General features: G+C 49.3%; 2 protein-coding genes across 4 annotated transcripts; one reads left to right on the plus strand and one right to left on the minus strand.

Moving 5' to 3' along the window:
- Positions 1-609: 609 nt before the first annotated feature.
- On the minus strand, positions 610-9,827 carry TMEM209 (transmembrane protein 209). The gene is made up of 15 exons (XM_009097435.4): positions 9,693-9,827; positions 8,821-8,960; positions 8,648-8,706; positions 7,872-8,003; positions 7,196-7,434; positions 6,907-7,111; positions 6,161-6,336; positions 5,871-5,942; positions 5,290-5,386; positions 4,379-4,504; positions 3,559-3,656; positions 2,546-2,660; positions 2,347-2,444; positions 1,889-1,962; positions 610-1,748 (listed from the first exon to the last, which is right to left on the minus strand). The coding sequence occupies exons 2-15, from the start codon at positions 8,955-8,957 to the stop codon at positions 1,694-1,696; spliced, it is 1,683 nt and encodes a 560-aa protein (XP_009095683.1). The 5' UTR covers positions 8,958-8,960; positions 9,693-9,827; the 3' UTR covers positions 610-1,693.
- A 1,696-nt stretch (positions 9,828-11,523) lies between these two features.
- Positions 11,524-20,679, plus strand: LOC103822463 (carboxypeptidase A2). Of its 3 annotated transcripts, XM_050969955.1 has the most exons (13): positions 11,524-11,799; positions 12,201-12,291; positions 13,654-13,741; positions 14,904-14,985; positions 15,848-15,982; positions 16,444-16,542; positions 17,047-17,145; positions 17,272-17,373; positions 18,195-18,305; positions 18,635-18,725; positions 19,162-19,361; positions 20,057-20,141; positions 20,384-20,679. In XM_050969955.1, the coding sequence occupies exons 3-13, from the start codon at positions 13,677-13,679 to the stop codon at positions 20,569-20,571; spliced, it is 1,257 nt and encodes a 418-aa protein (XP_050825912.1). In that variant the 5' UTR covers positions 11,524-11,799; positions 12,201-12,291; positions 13,654-13,676; the 3' UTR covers positions 20,572-20,679. The 3 variants fall into 3 exon arrangements, with proteins under 3 accessions (XP_050825912.1, XP_009095684.1, XP_030094045.1); XM_009097436.4 differs by lacking the exon at positions 12,201-12,291 and having other exon boundaries at positions 11,658-11,799; XM_030238185.2 differs by lacking the exons at positions 11,524-11,799; positions 12,201-12,291 and adding an exon at positions 13,483-13,566.
- Positions 20,680-22,799: the final 2,120 nt, after the last annotated feature.

Consider the following 22,799-nt stretch of genomic DNA (forward strand, 5'->3'; position numbering starts at 1 on the left):
CACAGGGACTGGGCCGTGTGATCCTTTTGGGGTGCACAGGGACTGGGCTGTGTGATCCTTTGGGGTGCACAGGGACTGGGCCGTGTGATCCTTTTGGGGTGCACAGGGACTGGGCCGTGTGATCCTTTTGGGGTGCACGGGGACTGGGCTGTGTGATCCTTTGGGGTGCACAGGGACTGGGCCGTGTGATCCTTTGGGGTACAGAGGGACTGGGCTGTGTGATCCTTTGGGGTGCACAGGGACTGGGCCGTGTGATCCTTTGGGGTGCAAAAGGATCCATCTGGAGGCTGTGTGGGAAGAGGCTGTGCAGGATCCTGGGCACACAGAGGGATTTGGGGTTCTGGGTACCCCAAAAACGTGCAGGGTCCTGGGGCTGCAGAGCCCAGGGCACCCAGGGATGGGCTCTTCCTGAGGATCCCCACTTTTTGGTGAAAGAAAGGATTTCTGCATTTCAGGTTTTTAGAATGTGAGACTGACAGAGCTCATGGGGCTGTGCTGTCCTTGAAGGGAAGAGTTTTGGGGTGAAACCCAGCTAAGTCTGGTTCTTGAGCATTCCTGTGGTACATGGATGAATGTGGTCACGCTGGACACAAGAAAAACCCCAAGAAGTGTTTGAGAAAACAAACTCATTTAATACAAGAACCAAATGAGCCTTTTTGTTACCAGTTCCTTGGAAAAACCCAGGGCCCCCAGGGAAGAGAGACAGAGTCCCCAAACCCAGTCAGTTCACACCAAAAAACAGCCACTTTGCCTCTCCTCAGTAAAAAATACAGTACAATGATTCCGTGTGTTTATGGTCCTATATACACTTCTAAAATACTCATTTACCAGAATTTACAACAAATTCTCCCCCTGCCCCTCAGAGAAATTTGACAAAGATTGACTGATCCTTTCATTGAAGCAAGTCCAAGTGCTTTTACCAAAATAGGGACATTCCCAGAAACCTGTGGGTGTGTAGGGCCTGCTTTCCCACCAAGGTGCATAAAGCTCCCAAATTAGGTGGTAATTAGTGAAAAAAGCTGAAGGAAAATTAAATTCAAAAATTAAAGGCAGGTGAGAGTTGGTGGCAGTGAAGGTACCTGGGGAGTTCAGAGCCCTCAAGGCCCCCTAAGAGGGGAGGCCACGCTGGTTTTGTACAAAACAATGAAAATAAAAATTAAAAATATAAGTAAAATTCGTATTTGCTGAACTCAGCAAGACAAACATGGTTTTGTCTTTCCTTTTCAGCTGCAGGAATGTCTTGAGGGGTCAGAAATTACAATTACACCAATCATCAGGGATAAAAATAATTGATTTTTATCATGCAGAATAAAATGAAGTAAAACTGAGTCTGAGCTTCCGGACTTGGAATTTCTTGGATGCTGAAGTTGTCCAAGTTGCTTTATCCCTCCAAGGGCTCACAGCTGTGCACAGCCTTGGGGAGGCTGTTCCAGCTGCACATCCAGAGGTTTGGTTTGGTTTAGTCTGAGATCAGTGAAGCTCAGTTTAGGCAGGACTGGTTGAGGTGAGGAGCAGGAAGGAGAACTCCTGTCTGGAGTTCATTCCCACAGGGAAACGTTCTATGTAATGCCTTGACAAAATCCACAGGGGAATTACAGACACTTCCTCCCTCTGTCCACAAAGCTGAGCTTTAATTGTCCTGCTTTTAGCAAATCCACGTTCAAGTCCAAGCTGATCCCAGAGCTGTGTCCCATTATTCCCCAAAGATCCACAGGACGTTGACTCCTGATAAGCCCAGATTTACACGCCTGCAAAGCCCAAAAGGATCACAATTAGTCATTTCCAGTTAAAAGCTGCTGTTAATTCGATTTTAGCACCATTAATTATCAGCCCACCGTGGTGGTTTTGGTCTGACACCATTCCCATCTTGTTCCCACGGGATACCTACCCCAGCATCCCAGATTCCTTTGTCTTTATGATGTACAGGAACATCAGCAAGGTGTGGAACATGTTGTTTCTGCCCTGGAGCCACAGAGAGAGACAAGGATTTAGAAATCAAACCAATTCAAAATCTCAGAATTTTCCTAGTTTGGAACTTCCCTTCAGAATTTCCACTACCCTCAAGGGGTGACACCAGTGACATCACCCACCAGGGATTGTGATTTGAGGTTTTACAATAAATTTTTACAGAAAATTAACAAGAGGAAGGTCCTGCTCAGGAACTCCTGTCTCCTAAACAGACACCACAGGTGGTTTTCAGCAGAAGAGTAAGCACCACATGCTGGGCAAAGCCCAAGCTGGACCAGCCTCTGTGGAAATGGACCAAAATGTGTCTGGGATTTCAAAAGATCCCAAATCAGCCCTGGAAAGGATTCCTGAGAGTAGGAGAAGAACAGAGCCCTGTACCTTGGGCAGGCTGTAGACGTGGCACTCGTAGATCAGCTCATAGTGGGGTGGGTTGATGCTGCTCTGGTAGATGCAGAACACGTTTTCGTTTGAAGTGTCTGAATTCAAAATTAATTTAAAAAAACATTTCAGAGGTGCTGATTTCAGAGGTGCTGCCATGATCCCAGAGGAAAAGAGCAGCTCCAGGCCAGCCCAGTACCTGGTTTATCTGGAGTCTGGATGAAGTGCTGGGAAGTGAAGGTTTTGCCATCAGGATACTTGGGGTGAGGCGGGAGCCTGGAGTCCAGGTAAGTGCAGAACACGTGCATCAGGATCTGGGCAAACACAGCCAAATCTCACTGCAATGGCCCCAAAACCCAGCAGCTTCCTCCCCGTGACCCCAGGAGTTAATCCCACTCTATGCTAATCTGTGGTTACAACGCTGGTCTAACCCCAGGCTTAGGAGCAGCTTCATGCCTAAATCACCAGTTTCAGATTTGGCTGAGAACAGCAGAGGAGCCCAAAAAACAGCTCTGCCCACCCCAAACCCAGCAAGGAACCTTCTCCCTTTCCCTCATGAAAATCACTGCAAAGTCTGGGCTGGCCGCAAGTCCTAGGAATACCAAAATTGTGAAATAAAATCCTGGGATGAGCACCCAGAAAACCAGGACAGCCTGAGGGTTGTTTCAACCCTTTCTGGAGAGTTCTCAATATTTTATGTGGGTAACATCAGCAATTATCTGTGATCTGGTGCTTTCTGTGTTCCTTATACCCAACAGGAGTTGTTTGGCAGGGAGAACAAAGGATTTGCTAGGAAAAAATGCTACAAAACTTAAAAAATCTGGGAGATGCACCTTGGAGCTCACAGCATTGTATTGCCCACAATTAAGAAAAATGTGAAATTGTCTGTTTTTTTTTTTTTCTAATAGCCTTAAATTAATGTCAAAACTTCACTTGCACTTTTGAGCTGTTCCTGTTTATCAGGACATTCAGAGCTGCTCTACAGCTGGACAATTCCAAATATTTAACCATGTTCCCAACCAGAAAATCAAATCCCATTTCAAGGTTGATTTTCCACTTCCAGCAATGGAATCTCTTCAATTATCCAGCACCAAAACTGCATAGCTCCATTTTCTGATTTCCCCATGTTCCTCAAAGGCTTCCTGGCTGCTCCCTCCAAACCCTATCCCAAAATGCAGGCATCCCTGGGATCCAGGTGTGCCTGGAACTCACCGAGGAGTCGGTGGGAAGGTCCGTGTCCCATTTGCGGCCCTTGAAATCCCCTCCTCCGTTCCAGCGGAAGGAGCTCATGCACCCTCCCTGCGAGAGCTCTGCAATGACAGCAGCTGCCACCCCGCTGCAACCACGGCAGCCGCCCCCTCGCTGCAACCGCGGCGGCCGCCACCCCGCTGCAACCGCGGCGGCCGCCACCCCGCTGCAACCGCGGCGGCCGCCACCCCGCTGCAACCGCGGCGGCCGCCACCCCGCTGCAACCGCGGCGGCTGCCCCCTCGCTGCAACCGCGGCGGCCGCCACCCCGCTGCAACCGCGGCGGCCGCCCCCTCGCTGCAACCGCGGCGGCTGCCCCCTCGCTGCAACCGCGGCGGCCGCCACCCCGCTGCAACCGCGGCGGCCGCCCCCGCTGCAACCGCGGCAGTTATTCCCTTCCTGGGGGCTGGAAGTGCATCTAAACAAAGCGGGGTTCTGCTGTAGGAAATGGGAACAATCCAAATTGGTGGGGAAGATATTGATCCAAGGGGTGAAGTTAGAGGATGATTTTTGTTTGTGGATAATGAAGTGATTCAATTTCACCCTGAGCAGGAAGGAGGAAATCATGGAATGGTTTGGATTGGAGGGAAACTGAGGGATCATGCAGTGCCACCCCTGCCATGGCAGGGACACCTCCCCCTGTCCCAGGGTGCTCCAAGCCCTGTCCAGCCTGGCCCAGGCCATTCCAGGGACACAGGGACAGCCCCAGCTGCTCTGGGCTGCAGAGCCAAGGAGCTCACTGCAGTATAGAAATGTCTGGCAATCAGAAGAGCAGCAGCACCAACCTCTGATCCTTTCCACCAGATACTCCTGGTTTGGGGTGAGGTCCAGGTACTGCACCAGCGCGTTGAGGGTGGGGATGAGTGGAGCTTTCACCAGGGCTGCCTGCTTCAGGCTGCTGATGCTGGCTTCTGCAACAGACACGGCCTCAGCCTCAGCGGGGCGCGGCCAGCGCCTGCCCGGGGCTGGGAACATCTCACACCCCACACACCCCAAACGGCCCAGCCACTACAAAGTAGCAAAATCTCCTTCACATCAGCTACAAGGAAGCAACAGGAACTGAAAGAGCAGCTGGAGAGAAACAAAGTGAAAACAAAAGCAGCATTTACAGGTTTTTTTAAGCACTTTGCAACAGTAGCGTTGGAGGAAACACTCTAAGAACAACCCAAAAAGGCAGCACGTCAAATCCACTTCCCAGTTAATTTGAAACAACAGGACAAGCAGCTGCTGCAGATCCTAATCTGACTTGAAAAAGAGAACTCCAGTTCATGAGAATTTTTAAAAAATTCTAAGAATTTTAAAAACCCCAGTTCTTTCAGGAAGTGGGTGAACTGAAGGAAGACCCTGGAAAAGCACATAGCAGTGGAAACAGTGAGACTTTTGGGAAACACAAATTTTGAGAATTTACAGCCCATCTGTCTTTGAAATGCTTTCTGCCTGATTAACAGTCAATTCTTATTGATAATTTGAGCTGTAAAATTAAACTTATGGGAGAAAAAAAGGAATTTAAGAATCGTACCCAAGTGTCCAAGCATTGATATTTATAGAAACATTATGGAAACCCTTCCCAGCTTAAAGAAATGCAGGAGGTGGAACAAAGACAACATCAAAAGAGAGCAGAAATGGAACAAAACTATTTCCCAAACCTAATTTATGTACCACCCATTCCAAGGAATCCCCTGGCTGCTGATCCTACCTCCGATCTGCAGTTCTGGACAGCCCATCCTCCTCAGCTGAGTGCTCACAGATTCCATCTCTTCCACCAGGGGCACCAGAATGGTGTCATTGATCCACTGGGAGGGAAAAAGGGGAAAATTCACGCTCAGAAGCAACAGGAATGTTTAATAAACCCCTCAGCTTAGACCCTACAATCACCCCCACCACAAGCACAAAGCAGTTCCACAGAAACACTGAAGCCAATCAAGGAGGGAAATCACTGAATTCAATTATCAAGCCAGGCAGAATTTAAGTGATCCTTTAACAGCTTCTGAAAAGGCAGAAAATTCAACGTAAAGGAGTTGGGAAAACCCATCTGTATCAGGTGGAGCTTTTCTGGACAGTGAGGAAAGGGGATTGTGAACCACAGCCCTGCAAGCACAAACTGATGGATGCAGCCCTCTCCTGTTTGGCTCAGGAGAGCAGGGAGATGATAAATGTGTAGGATTTGAGTGTGACAGAGCACCCCAACCCTCAGACAGGCACTGCACCCCTTCCCATCTCGGGCACAGAGGACATGGAGGAATTTTCCCACTTGGAACTCCTCAGGGAGGGACTTACATTCCTGAATTTTGCTGTCCAGGAATCCATGTGATCCAGGAGCTGCCGGTTCATTGTCACCCGAGCCCAAACCTATGGAAAGGTTTATTCAATCCACACGAGAACCTCACAGAACCCAGAGTTTTTAGGGTCTGTGACAATTCCTGCTGCTTGCAAAAGAAAGGAGCTGGCTGAATGCTAGAGGACTTTTTTCCCCCACATTCCTAATGCAGCTCAAATCCAAACCTTTGCACAAAGGTAGATTTTAAAATCCCATCTCTCCCTCTTGACTTTTTTTTGGTGGAATTTACCTCTTCTGCAGCCTGTTTGGAGGTCAGATCAGCTTCATCCTTGTGTGCAGAAGGAGCCTGGGACCTGCAGGCCAGCTGATACTGGAACTTCCTCAGGATCTGTGCGTGGTCTGCCATGGAGCGGCTGTAGTTCCAAAACGTTGGGCTGCTGGAGGGAGAGCTGGAATCTGAGCTTCCTGGAAAGATTAATCCATCAAGAAGTTCCATTATTGCCAAGTGACTCTGGAGAAACAGCTCGGGGACAACAGGTCAGTGAGAGTGAACACACTGAAGTCACTGTGCAGAAACACCACAGTTACCCTTATCTTGATTGTCCCAAGCCAGGACAAAAACTTATTGGGTCTAGTTCATCCCCTTTCTCCTTATCTTGGTTGCTCTAATCCAGGAGAAAAACGCACTGGATTCAGCCCCTTATCTGAAACCACTTAGACAAAACCCCCCTCTTATCAAGGTGATCTTATCTCAGTTATTACAGCAACCAACTGCTACAGAGATAATCCAGCAGCATTCCCATGCTTAGATCCTGTTCCCAGGAATTACTGGAGGAAAACTGCCTGAGGGGAAACAATGAGCTTCTACCTCACGCCCCAGCTCCCCACTAGGAGCAGGTCCTTTGCCAAGCTCACAGGTGATCCATAATTGAATGGTACCTTTTTACTGGTACTTCTCCCACCACAAAAGCCAACACCGGATAAAACCAACACCTCTTCCCTGCCAAGCTTGTCCCATCAAACCCCTCAATTTACCCAGCTGAACTCGGTGCTGTTTCTCCTCCTCGTTCCTCAGGAAGGTGTCCAGGGATTTGACATCTGTGATGCAGTCGTCTTTGTAGGTGGAATTGTTGTACAGGATGGGGGAGAATCGGTAGTGAGACCTGATCCCAGCACTGTCCACAGGTCCAACACTCATGGAATAGGGAGATCCATTGGGAGAGTGACTGAAGCTGGAAACCTCGGGAGAAAACAACAACAAAAAATTCATTTCTTGTCATTGACAAGGCCGAAGCTGTGCCACGGGGAGCATCCTGGTGATTACCTTGGTGTAGCTGCTGCTGGGTGAATAGGTGCCCGAGGTGCTGTGAGAGGGGCTGGTCCCTGCCAGAGCCTGGAGCTGGGGGCTGTAGCCACTCAGGCAGCCTGCAGAGAACTTGGGGCTGGCGCTGGGCGAGCGCGAGGGGCTGTAGCTCAGCACGCACTGGCCCTGGATGGGAGGGGACGGCGTCAGGGACAGCACTCGCTTGGCTGCTGCCTCCCGCGGAGGGGTGATCTGTACAGCTGCAAGGCAAGCACCAGCAGTTACCCACAGTGCCCTTCTCCACTGAAAAAATATTCAGGGCAATTCCAGAGATGTTCAGAGGGACACTGGAAGGCTGTTCCCTACAGAACTCGGATCAAACTGAGGCTCATAGCCCAGCTCGGAGTAAATCCTGCTGGGGCCTTCTCTAATGCTCCATCAGCTCCTCCACCTGCCCACTGCCCTCGTCTGCACCACACTAATTAACGTCTCAATTATCCAAAACACAATTAGTTCCACTTCCAATGGCACAAACTAAACCACAACATGGAGCCCAGCTCTGGCCCTGCACAGGACTAGCCCAAAGGCCCAGCTCAGCTTACAGCTCTTGTCAGGAGCTAATTCAGAATACAGAACCCAGAACTGGAGAAACAACAATAAAACCACGGAAAGAACAAAAGGAGAGTTTATTCCCCACCTGCCTTGCGCAGCCAGCCCATGATCTGCTGGCTGGGACTCGTCACCAAGCTGGCTGGTGCTGCTGTGTAGGTGAAGTACCTCCAGAAGTCAAACAGGGCGTTGAGGCTGAACAGGGCTGCCAGGGCAAATTCTGCAAGAAACACACGAGTTTCTGGCATGCTTTGAGCAAAACTTACATTATTTGCAAAACCAGGCTAAGTCTATTTAAAAAAGGTCATTATTAGTGCTGCCAGTTTGGGGAAGTATCCAAGATTTCTTCACTTTCTCAGGCAAGAACCATTGGAGATAATTTTCCTCACTGCTGAAATTAATTTATACATTTTAAAATGGGATTGTTATTTTCCAAAAAAGAAATCTCATGATTCTTGCTTCTTTCCATCCTGTTTGACAGAGCTTAGAGTCTCCTCCTGTGAAACCAACTTGAATTGTTGTAAAATATCACCCATACCCAGAGCACAACACAGCAGGAACATAAATCTAAGGTTTTCTAAAGCCTTAATCCACACATTAAGAAAGATTTCACACATTAAGTATGTCCTTCTGCCCATTTCCCATAGATAAAAAGCTGTTAACACTCCTCATCTGCCCCTAAAAAGGATGGAACTCCAGCAGCTTCAAGGGAGATCACAAAAAACTAAACAAAGTTTTGGTTTAAAACTCAAACAGAACAAAAAAAAAAAAAAAAAAAAAGCCCTGCCTTAAAAACGATCTCCCAGCTATAAAAACGAGCAAAGAGCAATCCTGAAATTTGATTTAAATGCTGCAGCGACTCACCAATGTACCAGAGTGGAAAGCAGGTGATGTTGTAATATGTGCTTAGGAGTTTCCCAGTCCTGAAAAGCAAAACAAGAAGGGAGAATTTAGCAGAAATTCCATCTTGGGGGATATTTAGGGCTTCACACAGTGGAATCTTTGCTGGTTTGAATCAGATGGAACAAGTAACTTACATTTCAGTGTAGATCATGCCTGCTACAGATATATTGAGGAGTCCCCAGGCCAGCACCACCTTCCTGGTCTCAGCCTGCTTCCTCATCTTCACAGCCAGGTCGATGAGGGAAGTGTCTGGACTCTTATTTGGCGTCATTGTCTGTGAGAACACAGGGAAAAGGCAAAATCTGTGACTTTTTATTCAACAGGAGGATTCTCAGCCAGGTTACTGAGGAACAGTGTCCATATTTTGCCTATTTTTGAATAATAATGTCCTTCAAAAGGAGGAGGGAAAGCTCCTGCCTCGTCCAGGCAATACCAGTGTTTTTAGTGAAAATTCTCACTTATTTCAGTGGATAACAGAGTATTTTCTGTCACATGAAACCCACAGATTTTATTTCCTTCTCTGTGCCCAGTAAAACCTTATGTGAAGGAGACAGCTCTGTCCCAAGCAGGCAGCCCTCACATCTCCCCCCAGATATCAAACTTCTCCTCTCCCCTCCTCAAACCTCACCTTTCCCCCACCCCAAAGCTCTCCACTTCCCACCACAAACCTCTTCGATGATCTTCCTCCTCAAATTTCTGTGACCCCCCTTTCCATATTCAAACTCTCCCGCTTCTCAAACTTCCCTTCTTTCCCTGCCCCAAACCTCTGCTCCTCCCACTCCCCAAATCTCTCCGATCCCACTCCCCAAACCTCTCCGATCCCACTCCTCACACTTCATCTCTGCAGACCTCACTGTCCCCCTCCTCAAACCTCCCCTCTCCTCCTCCCCGAACCTCCCTTCTCCCCTCCCAACCGCCCTCCCCAGATTTCACCGCTGCCCCTCCCCACACCTCCCCGTCCCCCTCCCGAAGCTCGGCTGTGCCCCCTGCCCATGTTCCACCTCACCTCTGGGCAGATCGGTCCCGTTTCCCCTCAGCCCGGGCAGTTTTTTCCCCTTTTCCCGCCGGGTGTCTCCGCTCCCCTCACGCCGCCGCGGCCTCGCGCTCTCTGCGCCTGCGCGGGCGCTCGCGCCGCGTCACCGGCCGCGCCGGGGGAGGGGCGAAGGGGGCGGGCGCTCGCGCGCGGGTTTTGGCGGGAAGGGCGTGAGGGGGCCGCCATGTTGGGGGGGGAGGGCGAAGGAGCCCTCAGAGTTTCGCTCTTTTTTTTTTTTTTTTTTTTTTTTTTACTTTTCTTTATAGCTAAATTGTTTAATTACACATTACCATGTCTGTCAGACCAATATGTTGCCACAGTAGGTAAAATTTTACGGGGTTTTAGGTCTATTTGTGTGCTCTGCAAGTGTAGTTTCGTATTTCTGCGTAAGTGTAACTTCGTATTTCCGTGCAAGCACAGCTTAGTATTTCTGTACAAGTGTCACCAAAACTGTGGGGATAAATAAGACTCCTAACACTCTTTTTTAAAATGTCACAGTATTTATTCTTGGCCAAGGTTGGTGTGTGTGGCTGACCAAGTTCAGGCCTCCACGTGAGCCCCAAAACAAAATTTTTTCACTTGTTTATGTATTTTAACAAACAAATTATTGTTCATTGATTCTAAGTTGCATAATCATCATCATTAATTACTATTGTAATAAATGTTCCCAATTCATTTCCTCACTTTTCATATTGATATGGTCCAAATTATTTAGTAATTTTGTTATCTTTTTCTCATACATAGCATATCCAAGCTTTCAGGCCTTAATTTCCTGTAATTTTCTGCTTTCTCCAATGTCCTTGAAGTGCCATAAATTTAAGATCCCACATGCCCAGCCTTCAAATTCTTTGTGTCTGTTCATTGCAGTTTGTCAGGTTTGTTTTAACAAACTTATTTATGATCTCATGATCAAAGTAATAATAAATTACTTGTGGAGAAGATTTACTAGTGCTGGTTAAAGTGGGCACTGCTCAGAAATCATTAAAATGACCAGTTAAATATTAGATAGGAAAGTTATATAATTTCCAACACGTGCACAACTTTAAATTTTTGTCCAGGTGTGACTTCATATTTCTGCTCTGAAATGTTGTAAATGGAAAGGGTTATGAGAGGATAACCCTCCAAATCTGAGGGTCTTGATGTCCTAATTTAAGGAGAACTGAGTTGGAAATACATGGTTCCATTGCAGCCAGGGTTATTACACTGACATAAACTCAGATTTTCCTGACATAAAGCCTACAGATTTTCCAGAAACATCAAAAATACGGGTTCTGCTTCTGAAATGAATTCCAAGTGTACAAGTGGTGAAGCACATACTGAGATCCCTACTCATTCCTTATCCAGGGCATTTCCAAGGGGGATTGGGGGCACTGAGGTAATCCATAATTTACAGAAATAATAATTCCCCCATCAGTAATCCAAAATAAATTGGCGTTATAGCCAATTAACTCTGATTATCCAGGAGATGAGCTGCCAGGGGAGTTCTTTGCCATGCCAGTGAAATATTTCTGTCCAAAGGTGAAAAGTTTCTGAGACTTTTTTCCCTAAAAATGTCAGGAGAGGCTACAGCGCTGGAACTTGGTTTGCATCATTTGGGGCAGCAACAACAAAGGGTCTGGATTTTACAAAAATGGACCGACTCCACTGAAATTTAATGGTTTTGGAGGATTTTCTATTTGTTGTTGTTGTTGTTGGGGGCTTGTATCCATCCTGGCCTCTCTCAGAGAAAATCTGTAGCAATGCAGGGATTTTAGGTGAGGAGAGGGTTTGTTAGGCTGAGATTGATTTACCTTTGTGTCGCGCAGGTGTCCCCAGGGTGTTCCTGAGTCACTGGGTGACTCCAGAGCTCTGCAGGGCAGTGGGGAGAGCCCTGCCTGCCCTCACCCACACACCCTCCACCCACCCCGCCTGTGGAGCTGCACTGAGCCTCAGCCCGGTTCTTCTGGGGCTTGCACTGGGCTCAGGGGGACCTGGACCTGTGCTTGGTGACATCCTGGCTCGGAGCTGCCCTGAGGACCTGCTCGGTGCCACCAGACCTGCTCTGCTGCTGGCTGGATCCCGCGGGGCTCTGCTGCTTCTGGTGAGGTCCCCTCACCCCCTGCCTTGCTGTGTCCCCTTCTGGTGAGGTCCCTTCACCCCCTGCCTTGCTGTGTCCCCTTCTGGTGAGGTCCCTTCACCCCCTGCCTTGCTGTGTCCCCTTGGCCTCCCTGCTGCTCCCCTCTGCACCTGGGTCAGCACTGTGGGGGTTTGCAGCCTCTTAAAACCTCAGAATGGTTTGGCTGGGAAGGGACCTCACAGCCCACCTGGCTCCAATCCTTCCACTCTCCCAATGTCCAACCTTTCCTTGGACACTGCAGGGATGCAGGGGCAGCCCCAGCTGCTCTGGCAGTTCCAGCCCGGGCAGGAATTCCTCATTGCCCAGATCCCATCCATGCCTGCCCTCTGGCACTGGGAGCCATTCCCTGGCTCCTGTCCCTGCAGGCCTTGTCCCCAGTCCCTCTGCAGCTCTCCTGGAGCCCCTGCAGGCCCTGGAATGTGCTGGAAGCTCTCCCTGGATCCTTCTCCTCTCCAGGTGAGCATCCCCAGCTCTCCCAGCCTGGCTCCAGCCCTGGAGCAGCTTCGGGGCCTCTCTGATTCACTCCAATTCCATGGATGCCCATGGCTCAGAGCTGATCTCCAGGCCCTTTAGGACCTTGTGGTCTTTGCAGCCCCCCAGGGGATGAGGGGTGAGCCCCAGGTTTGGATCTAGATGCAGCTCCTGAAATGCTGTGGGTGGAGGCCCCAGAGGATGCTGATCAGGGCACTCAGAGCTTGTTGTGATACTTTGGATCCTGACATCAGGTTTGGCAGGGTTTCTTGGCAGCCCTTAAATCCATGTGGGATGTAACATGAGTAATGAAACGAGCTCTAATTTTGCCCTAGATTAAATCCCTTCTTCCTGTTTTCAAAGAGTGAGCCGTGGCAGGCCGTGTGGTCAGCCAGCTGATTCCTTATGAAATATTGGAGTCTGGAAGCTGCAGGTGGGCTTTGACTCCTACCACAGCTCCAGAAGAAGGAAATTCCTGTGATGGCTCCTATCTCTGGGGATAAATTTTTATTATTTGGTTTAAGTTAAGGGAGCAGAGATCTTTTTCCCCAGGGGAACTGGGTTTGGTTAAACCTTAGAGACCAGAGCAGTTCTCCTGTGCCCCCAAGCCACAGCAGTTACACCATGACTCAATCCTGCAGGCTGAAACAGGACTAATCCCTGCCCGGGGCTCCCTTTGTTCCCAAAAACAGCAGACAAAGGATCTGCTTGGGACTGTGAACACAACAGGACATCTGGGTGGGAGTGGAGCTGAGAGGAGACTCCTAAGGAGGTGCTGACAAATGCTGAGTGATACAACTGAGATCTTGATTAAAAGTTTCCTCTGGGAATTCCTTTCCTCCTTCTCCTGAGGTGGATGGAGCAGCTGAACATCTCCCCTCTCCCTGCTCCCCAGGAGCAGCAGCTGTGGGACAGCCACAGCTGGGGGCTCCCACAGGACATTATTCCCAAAGCTCAGGCAGGACTCTGCCTCCCACGTGGATAACAACTCCTCAAACATCCTTTGGAACCAGGAATGGACAGCTCAGAATCCCCACAACCAAGAGGGGGCTGGCAGAGCTCCTGACCCCCAGTGAGAGCTGGGATGAGTTCAGTTTGTCCCTGTTTTCCTCTGCTCTGAAGAACATGAAAGAACACACACATTTTTGTGGTCAGAGCTTTGGAACCGACTCCTCCCCCTCCTGGTTTGGATGTGTCAGTGGAAAATATCTTTTTGGAGGTGAAATCAGCCTGCTGGTTGCCTTGAAGGCTCTGATAAATGTGAGAACTTGATCACATGGAGTGAAAGGTTCTATCAGATGTGTTTGATCTGAAAAATAAAGCTCTGTATATATTGCCCCTTGCCAGGCCCAGCTGAACTTGCAGCAAACATGAAGCTGATTTTCATCTTCAGTGCCCTCCTCGGGGCTTCCCTGTGCCTGGAAACCTTCGTTGGGTGAGTTCCCCTTTCCTGGAAAACCTTTCATTTGGGCTTGGTATCCTCTTGTTGTTTTTCACGGTCTCACCTTCACAAAATCTGCTCAGGGCACATTTTTTTGGGTTTTGTGACTGATTGTTCTCATTGCTTTGCTGCTCTGGTGTTTGAGGGAACCTTTCTTTACTTTTATTTGGGTTTTCTAAGGAGAAAGGTCCAGCTGTGGAGCTGAGATCCTCAGTTCCTGTTCATCCTAGGCTTGATTTTGGCTTGAGCTGAACCTCACTGCAAAGCAGGGCTGAAAGGCCAGAACCCGTCCTCACATCACGAAGTTCACCACTTTCCCTTTTCCCCCCCAAGTTTCTTATTTCTCTTTCTTCCTCTTCTTTCTAAGCATTTGAAATCCTGATTTCCAGCCATTAAACTCTGAAAGTCTGTCTTTATGTTGCATTGCAAAAATTATCCCACAAGGTATTTCCTCACAGCCTCACTGACCTTGGAAGAGCCTTAATATTTAAAGATTATGAAATCCTACTGGATAAATCCTGAGGTGCAGGAAGTGAGCACCATATACCAGCGAGTAAATTTGTACATGAAGGTTTAAGGATTAATAATAAAAAATAATATCAATAATGTCCCAAAACGAGGGGATCTGTAAAGCCAGGAGGGGCTATTTTGAGGGGCTATTTTTCATTTAATCCTGAACTGAATTCTGGTTATTCCATTCCTCAGCAGCTGTGCTTAATTCACGGCAGAATCCAATCCTGAGATAAAGCTTATGGACAACACAGTAATAAGTTATTAACGAGGAAAAGTACCTTCAGAGGTGATTTAACTCGGTTCAGCAAGGAGATCTTATCCCTCTGCTGGCCAGGGAGAGGATCCCGATGTAAACGAGGCGTGAACGAGTCCCGCTGTAAATAAAACACGCCGTGAGCAGAGCTCGTGTGCCGAGACCCCTTTTAGAAATGATTCCCCTGGAAGGTTTCCAGCTTTAAAACTCATCCACCTTGTCTGGTTCACGAGGAGGTGCGGGTGGCTGGTTGAACTCCTGGGTGATACCAAATCAACTGAATAAAGGAGTCATTAACACACAATTAACACTGAATTAACGATCCCAGGAACAAACCAGCTCGGCCAGCCCCCTTCTGAGACTGCTTCTGAAAACACTGATCTCTTGCAGGCACCAGGTTCTCCGGATCAAGACCAAAAATGAGGAGGAGCTCAAGCAGCTGAAGCTTTTGGAATCGCTGGAACACCTGGAGGTGGGTGATGGCCACGGAGGCATTTTGGATTTGCATCTCGTTCACAACAGATCAGGGTGTGAATCTGCCCCATCACCCTGGGGCAGCTGCCATAAATCATTTTACTCTCAACACTTTAAATTTGACCTGCAAGTTCGAGTACCAGCTCATTGTTCAGCAGGGCCAGAATTGAGATATTTTTGTTTTCCCTACTGGTTTTACATCAATTTTGAATTGTTAGATCTTAATCTCAGTGTTGAAAAACTTGTTTTTCCAGTGGGAATGACAATGTTTTGTCTCCCAGAGTTATGGAAGGAATTTATTAGTTGGTCTACACTGTATTGAAACAGGAAAACACAGTGTAAAATTCCAGGTTATTACTTATTGCCACTTATTGTTCTTATTGCCACTGGTGAGAATTTTTAACATCACTTTTTAAAATCCCTGGTTTAAGAAATATATTATGAATAATTTAGAAATGAAGATTTAGAAAAGTCCTACCAAAAGAGAGAAAAAAGGAGAAATTAAAACAATGGGTTTCATATTACCTAAGACTGGAATATGAAGTTTTTCCTGAAATTATTTCTAGTAAAAGGGAGAATAATAAAATAGTCATCAGAGACAATTAATATTTCCTCTCGTTTGTGTGACCAAAGCCTAGAAGTCAGTGAAAAACTGACTCAAGCCCTCGGTATTTGTTATTTTTTGAGTTATCAGAAGAACTGATACAAGGTTGTGGTGAGGCCACAGAGAACAAAACGTTCCAGGGCTGCTCTCTGCAGGGGCCCTTGGACTGGGGAGAAATCAGCATTTCTAAAGCTCTGCAAGAGCTGTTTGCAGGGTGCCTTCCCCAAACCAAATCCATTTTCCTTTCCCTCTCCAGCTGGATTTCTGGATCAACCCCTCTGCCCCTGCCCTCCCTGTGGATGTGAGAATTCCTGCTGTCAGAGTCCAGTCAGTGAAAGCCTTCCTGGAATCCCAGGGCATTGAATATTCCATCCTGATCGAAGACCTGCAGGTGGGCAGTGCCACTGGCACTTCTTTCTTACATCTTTTGGAAACACCGATTCAGTTTGGCCTCACTCCCACTTCCCCATGCTCTGTTTGCCATGGGATCCTCCCCTCATCTTTGTGGGCTGTGGATTATTCCTCAAAGCCAATCCATGGATCACTGTGGGTGTTCTCTGAGTAGTGATGTCAATAAACTCCACAGGGCTCTTCTGACAGCCCCTGAGGAATGACATGTGGACTTTTGATCCCAGACATTTGGGAATCCCATCACTGAGGTTACTGATCAGTCAGTAAACTCTGCTGAGAGCAGTTACAGATACAAATCACCCGCTTGGGCACTAATCTGACATTTCCTCATGAGGAGTAATCCCCAAAGAGCACCTAAACCAGCATTAACTCACTGCCTTTTCATTTATTTATCTTTTAGCAGTGAAGCAGACACTTCTCACCATTTGAATGTTATTTTAGGATGTTCTGGATAAAGAAAAGCAAGACATGGTTGAGAGTGCCCAAAGGCAGCGCAGCAGCACCACCTTCGACTTTGGTGCTTACCACACTCTGGATGATGTGAGTACCTCATGAGAAGAGTATTCTGATTTTTTTCTGGTCTTTTTGCATGCTCTCTTCAATTCAACATCCTATATTAGCATCTAAAATGTCCTTGCAGCTTTTTCTGGCACGTGGGTTTGTTTTTTGCAGTATTAATTTGGTGCTTAGAACAATCAGCCAGCGCTGCCCCTGACAGTGTTGATCAAAATTCCATAAACTCTCCTGCAGACTCTGTCAAAACCCATCCTTCCAAAGAAAGAGAAATAAAGGGATCTTGAAATTGGGAAATAAAGAACTAAAAAGAAATAAAGCTGTGGCTTCCCCATCCTTGGGAGTGTCCAAAGCCAGGTTGGAGCAACCTCGGACAGCGGAAGATGTCCCTGCCTGAGGCAGGGGTTGAAATGGGATGGGTTTTCCAACCTGAATCAGCCCATGATTCTCTGGAAGGAATGGAAGAGCACAGAAATATGATATTAATGTCCTCAAAGATGATGTTTGTGTCCTCATGGCCTTGCATTTCAGATTAATGCAGAACTGGACCATCTTGCATCTGAGTTCAGCTTTGTGGAAAAGATCCAGATCGGGGAATCCTACGAAAAGCGGCCTCTGTACGTCCTGAAGGTAGGACAATCATCATGGGATGCTTCCACAGGGATGAACCACAGACAGCACAGAGCACCCCAGCCTATTATGGGATGTGCTTGACTGCAAGGTGCCAGGGTGTGAATGCTCTGTTTGATTTCCCAGTTCAGCACCGGAGGCTCCAACCGCCCGGCCATCTGGCTCGACGCCGGCATCCATTCCCGCGAGTGGATCACGCAGGCCAGCGCCCTGTGGATCGCCAACAAGGTTCTGCACCAGGGGTTCACCTCTGGCCTCTCTTGGCAATGTTTCCTGCTGTTTCAGAGCATATCACCCTCTGTGTGTTCCTTTAACTCACCTCCCAGAGGCAGCTGACTCCCTGAGGATCTGGTGGCTGCCTCAACCTGGAACTGGGAGACTCTGTCCTGTTAGAGTTTAGGCAGACAAGATGTAGTGGTTCAGGTGAAATTGGGACACAAATAATCAAAGACTTTGAGATTGTATTGCTGCTTTGCTCTGCTCACCCAGAAAAATGCAGTGGGGCTGGTTTATGAGGTTTATGCCCAGACCTCCAGCTCTCTATAAATGAGGATTTAAATCCTGCTGGAAATGACTCAGCCGCCAGAGAAGTCACAGGATCACAGAATAAGATGAGCTGGAAGGGACCCACCAGGATCATGGAGTCCAGCTCCTGGCCCTGCACAGAACCATCCCCAAGAGCCACCCTGTGAGCGTTGTCCAAAAGCTCCTTGGGCTCTCTCAGTGCAGCACAGTTGAGAATTCCCAACCTGGCTCTTCCATCTCAGTCTTAGTGCCAGCCTTGGCCTGTCCTCTGGGACAGGGAGGAGGAAATTTTGTTATACTCTTCCATTTTATTCTAAAGACCTCCTGTCTTCAGAATAAAATAATATAACATATTCTCTGCTCACTCCACATGTAGAACAAGGAACAGTTATGGCCCACAGATAATGGATGTTCCTTGTTTCCCTGCCCCAAAATCCAGCCTTTCCTGTGTCCCAAACAATGAGGGAATGAACATCTGGGAAGGAATTACTCTGTTAAGCAGGGTGTGCTCTGTCTCTGCCTAGATTGCCTCTGACTATGGAACAGATGAGTCCATCACCTCCCTGCTGGACAAGATGGATCTTTTCCTGCTGCCAGTCGCCAACCCTGATGGATTTGTGTACACTCACACCTCGGTGGGTCAGCTCTCTGTCTGAGCTCTGTGAGATTCCTGGCTCTTCCAAGGAGATAATAAACATGAGGGAAGAGGGCTCTGAAAATCTCAATGCTGTGAGAAGAGTTACCAAAGAGCTGGGCAGACAAACATTCTCATTATTTGTCTAACCCATCCTAACCCACTGTAAATACCCATTTTTAGTAAATCCATTTGATTTTTGACCATTGGCCCATCTTGGCAGTCAGAAATACTCTTGGGATCATGGCTAGGATCAATCCCCCATGGCTGGGGAGCAGTTTTGGTGCCAGCCCCCAGATGTGCTCCCTTTTGAGCATTTCTCTGTTGTAGAACCGCATGTGGAGGAAAACCCGCTCCAAGATTCCCGGCAGCATCTGCGTCGGAGTTGATCCCAACAGGAACTGGGATGCAGGTTTTGGAGGTAGGGATGAAGCCTCTGGATCCTGTTACACAGAACCAGCAGCTGCCTTTATAAAGGGGATTAATCACCCTAGAGCAGCATCATGGAATTATGGAATCACAGAATGGAAGGACCCAAAACATTATTTAGTTCCACTCCCTGCCATGGGCAAAGCCACCTTCCATTATCCCAGGTGGTTCCCAGCCCCATCCAACCACAGAAGAGCCCCAGGAATGTGGATTCCTGGGCTGCTGAGCAGCCTGTTCCAGGTTGCATCATCTCAAAGTGCATCCCTTGAACGTTCACACTCTCTCACTGCTGTTTGAGCATTTATCAGTGTTTAAGGCCTTGCTTTGGCTGCAGCCCTGTGCTTAGGAAAGCCCAGCTCTGTGTGGGTCTGCCCTGACCTCCCAGGAATTCCACTCCTCACGGGTCTGTTCCCTCCTTGCACCACCAGGTCCTGGAGCCAGTAACAGACCCTGCTCCGACTCCTACCACGGGCCCAGGGCCAACTCCGAGGTGGAGGTGAAATCTGTTGTTGACTTCATCAAGAATCATGGAAACTTCAAGGCCTTCCTGACCCTGCACAGTTATTCCCAGCTCCTGATGTATCCCTATGGATACAAATGCACCAGGCCAGATGATTATGCTGAGCTGGTGAGACAGCAGGACTTGGTTTTACCTTCCTCTCTTCTGTCCTTCTGTACTTTCCTTACTCTTCCCCAATGACAGCACCACAGCTGGAATAATATCTCTGAGGCGATCTGGATCTCACAGCCATAATTCCAATGGGAAAGACCTCTGGAGGTCTCTGTTCTAACCCTGAGCTGAAAGGGCTTTGGAGTCAGAGCCAATTTCAGTCTGAATTTGGATTGTTTTGATATTTCTAAAGAAGAATTCCACAGCTTTTTCAAGCTCATCCCAAAGTTTCCCTAATCTCATGGGGATTTTTTTACTCCTAATACCTAAATGCAATTCCCCCTGTGGCAATTTGTTGCCTTTCCCCCCCTTCACAAAGGACCCAGCTCTGTTTTCCATCCAACCCCTATTAGGTAGTTAAAGTGAGCACAAAGTTGACCTTGGAGTACTGGAAGATCCCAACTGCCTTGGGAATTTCTGGTATCTCTTGAGCCTTCCCTTGGCAAGAGGGATAAACACTGGATGAACACTTACAGAACCTGCTGGAAGTTAACTCACCTGCAGTGGCACCTCCCAGAAATGCTGTGGAAGCTGTGGCTGCTGGTGGTGTGAATCATCTCCAAAGCAGTTTGGTGATTTCTGGTGAAATCCCAAAGTTTAATCTCAGGAAGTGTGGCTGCTTCCTGACTTTCCCTTCATCTTCTCCCCTGCAGGAATCTCTGGGAAGAGCTGCTGCCAGTTCCATCCGCTCCCTCTATGGCACCACCTTTCAAGTGGGCACCATTTGCAAAACCATCTGTGAGTATTTGGCCACTCAGAGCTTTTAGGGGCTGTCCCAGGACACCAGTCCCTGTCCTCCCCACAGGGTCTGTCCCTGGTGGAAGCCACAGTGCTCCTGTGCAGTGACACCACCGGTCACACATCAGACCTGAGCGTTCCCATCCAAACCTCGTCCTTGTCCCCCAAAATGCCAGCAGCAGAACAACAGAACTCCACCATTCCCCTGCTCCCCCTCTGGACCATCTCCCTTTCCCTTCCAGACCAAGCCAGTGGAGGCAGCATTGACTGGAGCTATGACAATGGCATCAAATATTCCTTTGCCTTCGAGCTGCGGGACACGGGGCGCTACGGCTTCCTGCTGCCCGCCAACCAGATCCTCCCTGCTGCCCAGGAGACCTGGCTGGGCCTGAAGACAATCATGGAGTATGTGAGGGACAAGTCCTCCTGAGAGCTGGGCTGGGACTCAGCTCTCTGCAGCACAGCTCAGAAATCCTCTGTGGCTGTGATGGCTGTCATGAAAGGAATGGCTGAATAAACCCTGTGCATTCCCCCCGTGGTGTTTGGCACGTGTTCCTTGTGTGTGACACATCCCTGAGGAGATTTTGGGACACAACCCTCCCTGCCCACAGATCCAGTACCACCCCTCTGACACCTCCCAGTGTCCCAGGCTGCTCCAGCCCCAGTGTCCAGCCTGGCCTGGGACACTGCAGGGATGCAGGGGCAGCCCCAGCTGCTCTGGCAGTTCCAGCCCAGGCAGGAATTCCTCATTGCCCAGATCCCATCCATGCCTGCCCTCTGGCACTAGGAGCCATTCCCTGGCTCCTGTCCCTGCAGGCCTTGTCCCCAGTCCCTCTGCAGCTCTCCTGGAGCCCCTGCAGGCTCTGCCAGGGGCTCTGAGCTCTCCCTGGAGCCTTCTCCAGGCTGAAGGGGCTGGTGCAGAGGGCCTGGTGTTAACCAGCATAATCCAGGCTATGGAACTAATTAAAGGAATTTAATTTCCCTTAATAAGCCTGAGGACCCTGCCAGGCCCCTGACCACTGTCCTCAAATGTACACCCCCATATATATCTGGCTGCTCCTTTTCTCCCTCCCACGTGTTCCCAGTGGACATGGGTGGAGGGAAGGTGGAGATGGGAGGACACCTCCCCTGATCCAGTACCCTGTCCCTTGGGAGCCCCTCGTTCCATTTTCATCCTACAGATTTCTTGGGGATTAAGAGCAAAGAGCTCAGGAGGCCCTGAAGGATCAGAGATTAGCTCTGGCTGCTGCTGCTGTGGTGATTATCGAGTCTAACAGGTTTATCTTGGTGTCTTGTGACCCCCCAGCAGCTGGTGAGTTACTCACCCTGGGGAGGCTGGCAGGAGAGCAAACAGCGCTGATGTGTCCGATTAAACCCTGCGGACTCGGGCACGGAGCTGTAGGCAGGAAAAGGGGAAGGTGCAGCTGAGGAAAAGAGCCCAGGGGTTGGGTTTGGGTTAAAAGCAGCTGTTTTGGAAAGCAAACCCATGCTTGGGGCAGCCAGTGCTGCCCATGTGTCCCTGTCCCCTCTGCTCACGGCCTTATCCAGGGGCACCTGCTTCCCAAACTGACCCAGCTTTCCAAAATCCCATCCTCTGCCCAGTGACTAAAATCCACTGATGGTAAATCCCAGGGAAGGGCACACAGCTGGCTCTTGGACCTGCATGAGTTTTTGTCTCCAGAGCAGGAACTGCAGAGCCTGAGGAGCCTTGGCTGGGAATATGGAATTGTGACCTTGGAAGCTCATTCCAACCATCCAGGGCTTGAGGCCCCCTGTCCCCTCCTCCCTGAGTGCCTGGTGTGAGGAGAGCTCATCCAGGTCTGGAGCCCTGACTCCAGGGAGATCTGGAGCCAGAGCAATGGATGCCACCCAGAGGAACAGGAGGGTGTGTGCCATGGTGGGGCGAGGAGGGAGATGGGCTGGAGATGACACAGGTCTGGGGTGGGGGCACCTAACAGGGACCTTCTCATCCCAAGGAAGGAGATTATTGAGGAAACAGCCAAGCTCTTCACCACAGAGAGTGATGGGAGAGACAGCAGGATCAGCTGGAATGAGGGAGAGCCAGGAGGGACATCAGGAAATGCTTTTCACCAGGAGGAGAAGCAGCAGGACCTGGTGCCAGTGGGGCCGAGCTGCCTCCATCTCTGGAGGACTCCAGGATCAGGTGAGGAGATCCCTGGTGGGTCCCCAGAGCTGACCATGCTCCACCCAGGCATCGGACACAGACCTCCCATGGTACCTTCCCACCTCAACCACCCCACGATCCTGCCCTGAAGAGGGTCCTGGAACCCCCTCAGCAACAGCACCAGTTCTGCACTGCAAAGCCCCAAGAGACCCCAGCACCTTCCCACGGCAGCTCCTGCTCCTGGTGCAGCCAGAATCCCCTGGATTCAATGGAGAAAACCATGGTCAGAGGATATCAGCTGTAAACACCTGCCCTGGGAGGTGCCTGCCAGCCTGGGAACACAGCCCAGGAACCTGGAGCATCCCTGACAAGCACGGTGGGAGCTCAGGAGCAGTGCAGATAAGGCCCAACAAAGGCCCTGCTGTAACCTGCAGAACAAAGACACTGCTTTAACTGGGGAACAAAGACATCTCTGACAAACTGACCTCCTGGGACGGCCCCAGTCAGTGATAGCTGCTCCACAGCCACTGCTT

The sequence above is a fragment of the Serinus canaria genome, chromosome 1A (genome assembly GCF_022539315.1).
Source record: "Serinus canaria isolate serCan28SL12 chromosome 1A, serCan2020, whole genome shotgun sequence".
NCBI classification, from domain to species: domain Eukaryota; kingdom Metazoa; phylum Chordata; class Aves; order Passeriformes; family Fringillidae; genus Serinus; species Serinus canaria.

Coding starts and splice junctions, on each gene's coding strand:
- LOC103822463 (XM_050969955.1), top strand. CDS start 13,677: ATGAAGCTGATTTTCATCTTCAGTGCCCTCCTCGGGGCTTCCCTGTGC. Junction 13,742..14,903: donor TGCCTGGAAACCTTCGTTGG/GTGAGTTCCCCT, acceptor GATCTCTTGCAG/GCACCAGGTTCTCCGGATCA. Junction 14,986..15,847: donor AATCGCTGGAACACCTGGAG/GTGGGTGATGGC, acceptor TTCCCTCTCCAG/CTGGATTTCTGGATCAACCC.
- TMEM209 (XM_009097435.4), bottom strand. CDS start 8,957: ATGACGCCAAATAAGAGTCCAGACACTTCCCTCATCGACCTGGCTGTG. Junction 3,657..4,378: donor TCTGGTGGAAAGGATCAGAG/GTTGGTGCTGCT, acceptor CTGTCATTGCAG/AGCTCTCGCAGGGAGGGTGC. Junction 1,749..1,888: donor AAGGAATCTGGGATGCTGGG/GTAGGTATCCCG, acceptor TGGGCTTTGCAG/GCGTGTAAATCTGGGCTTAT.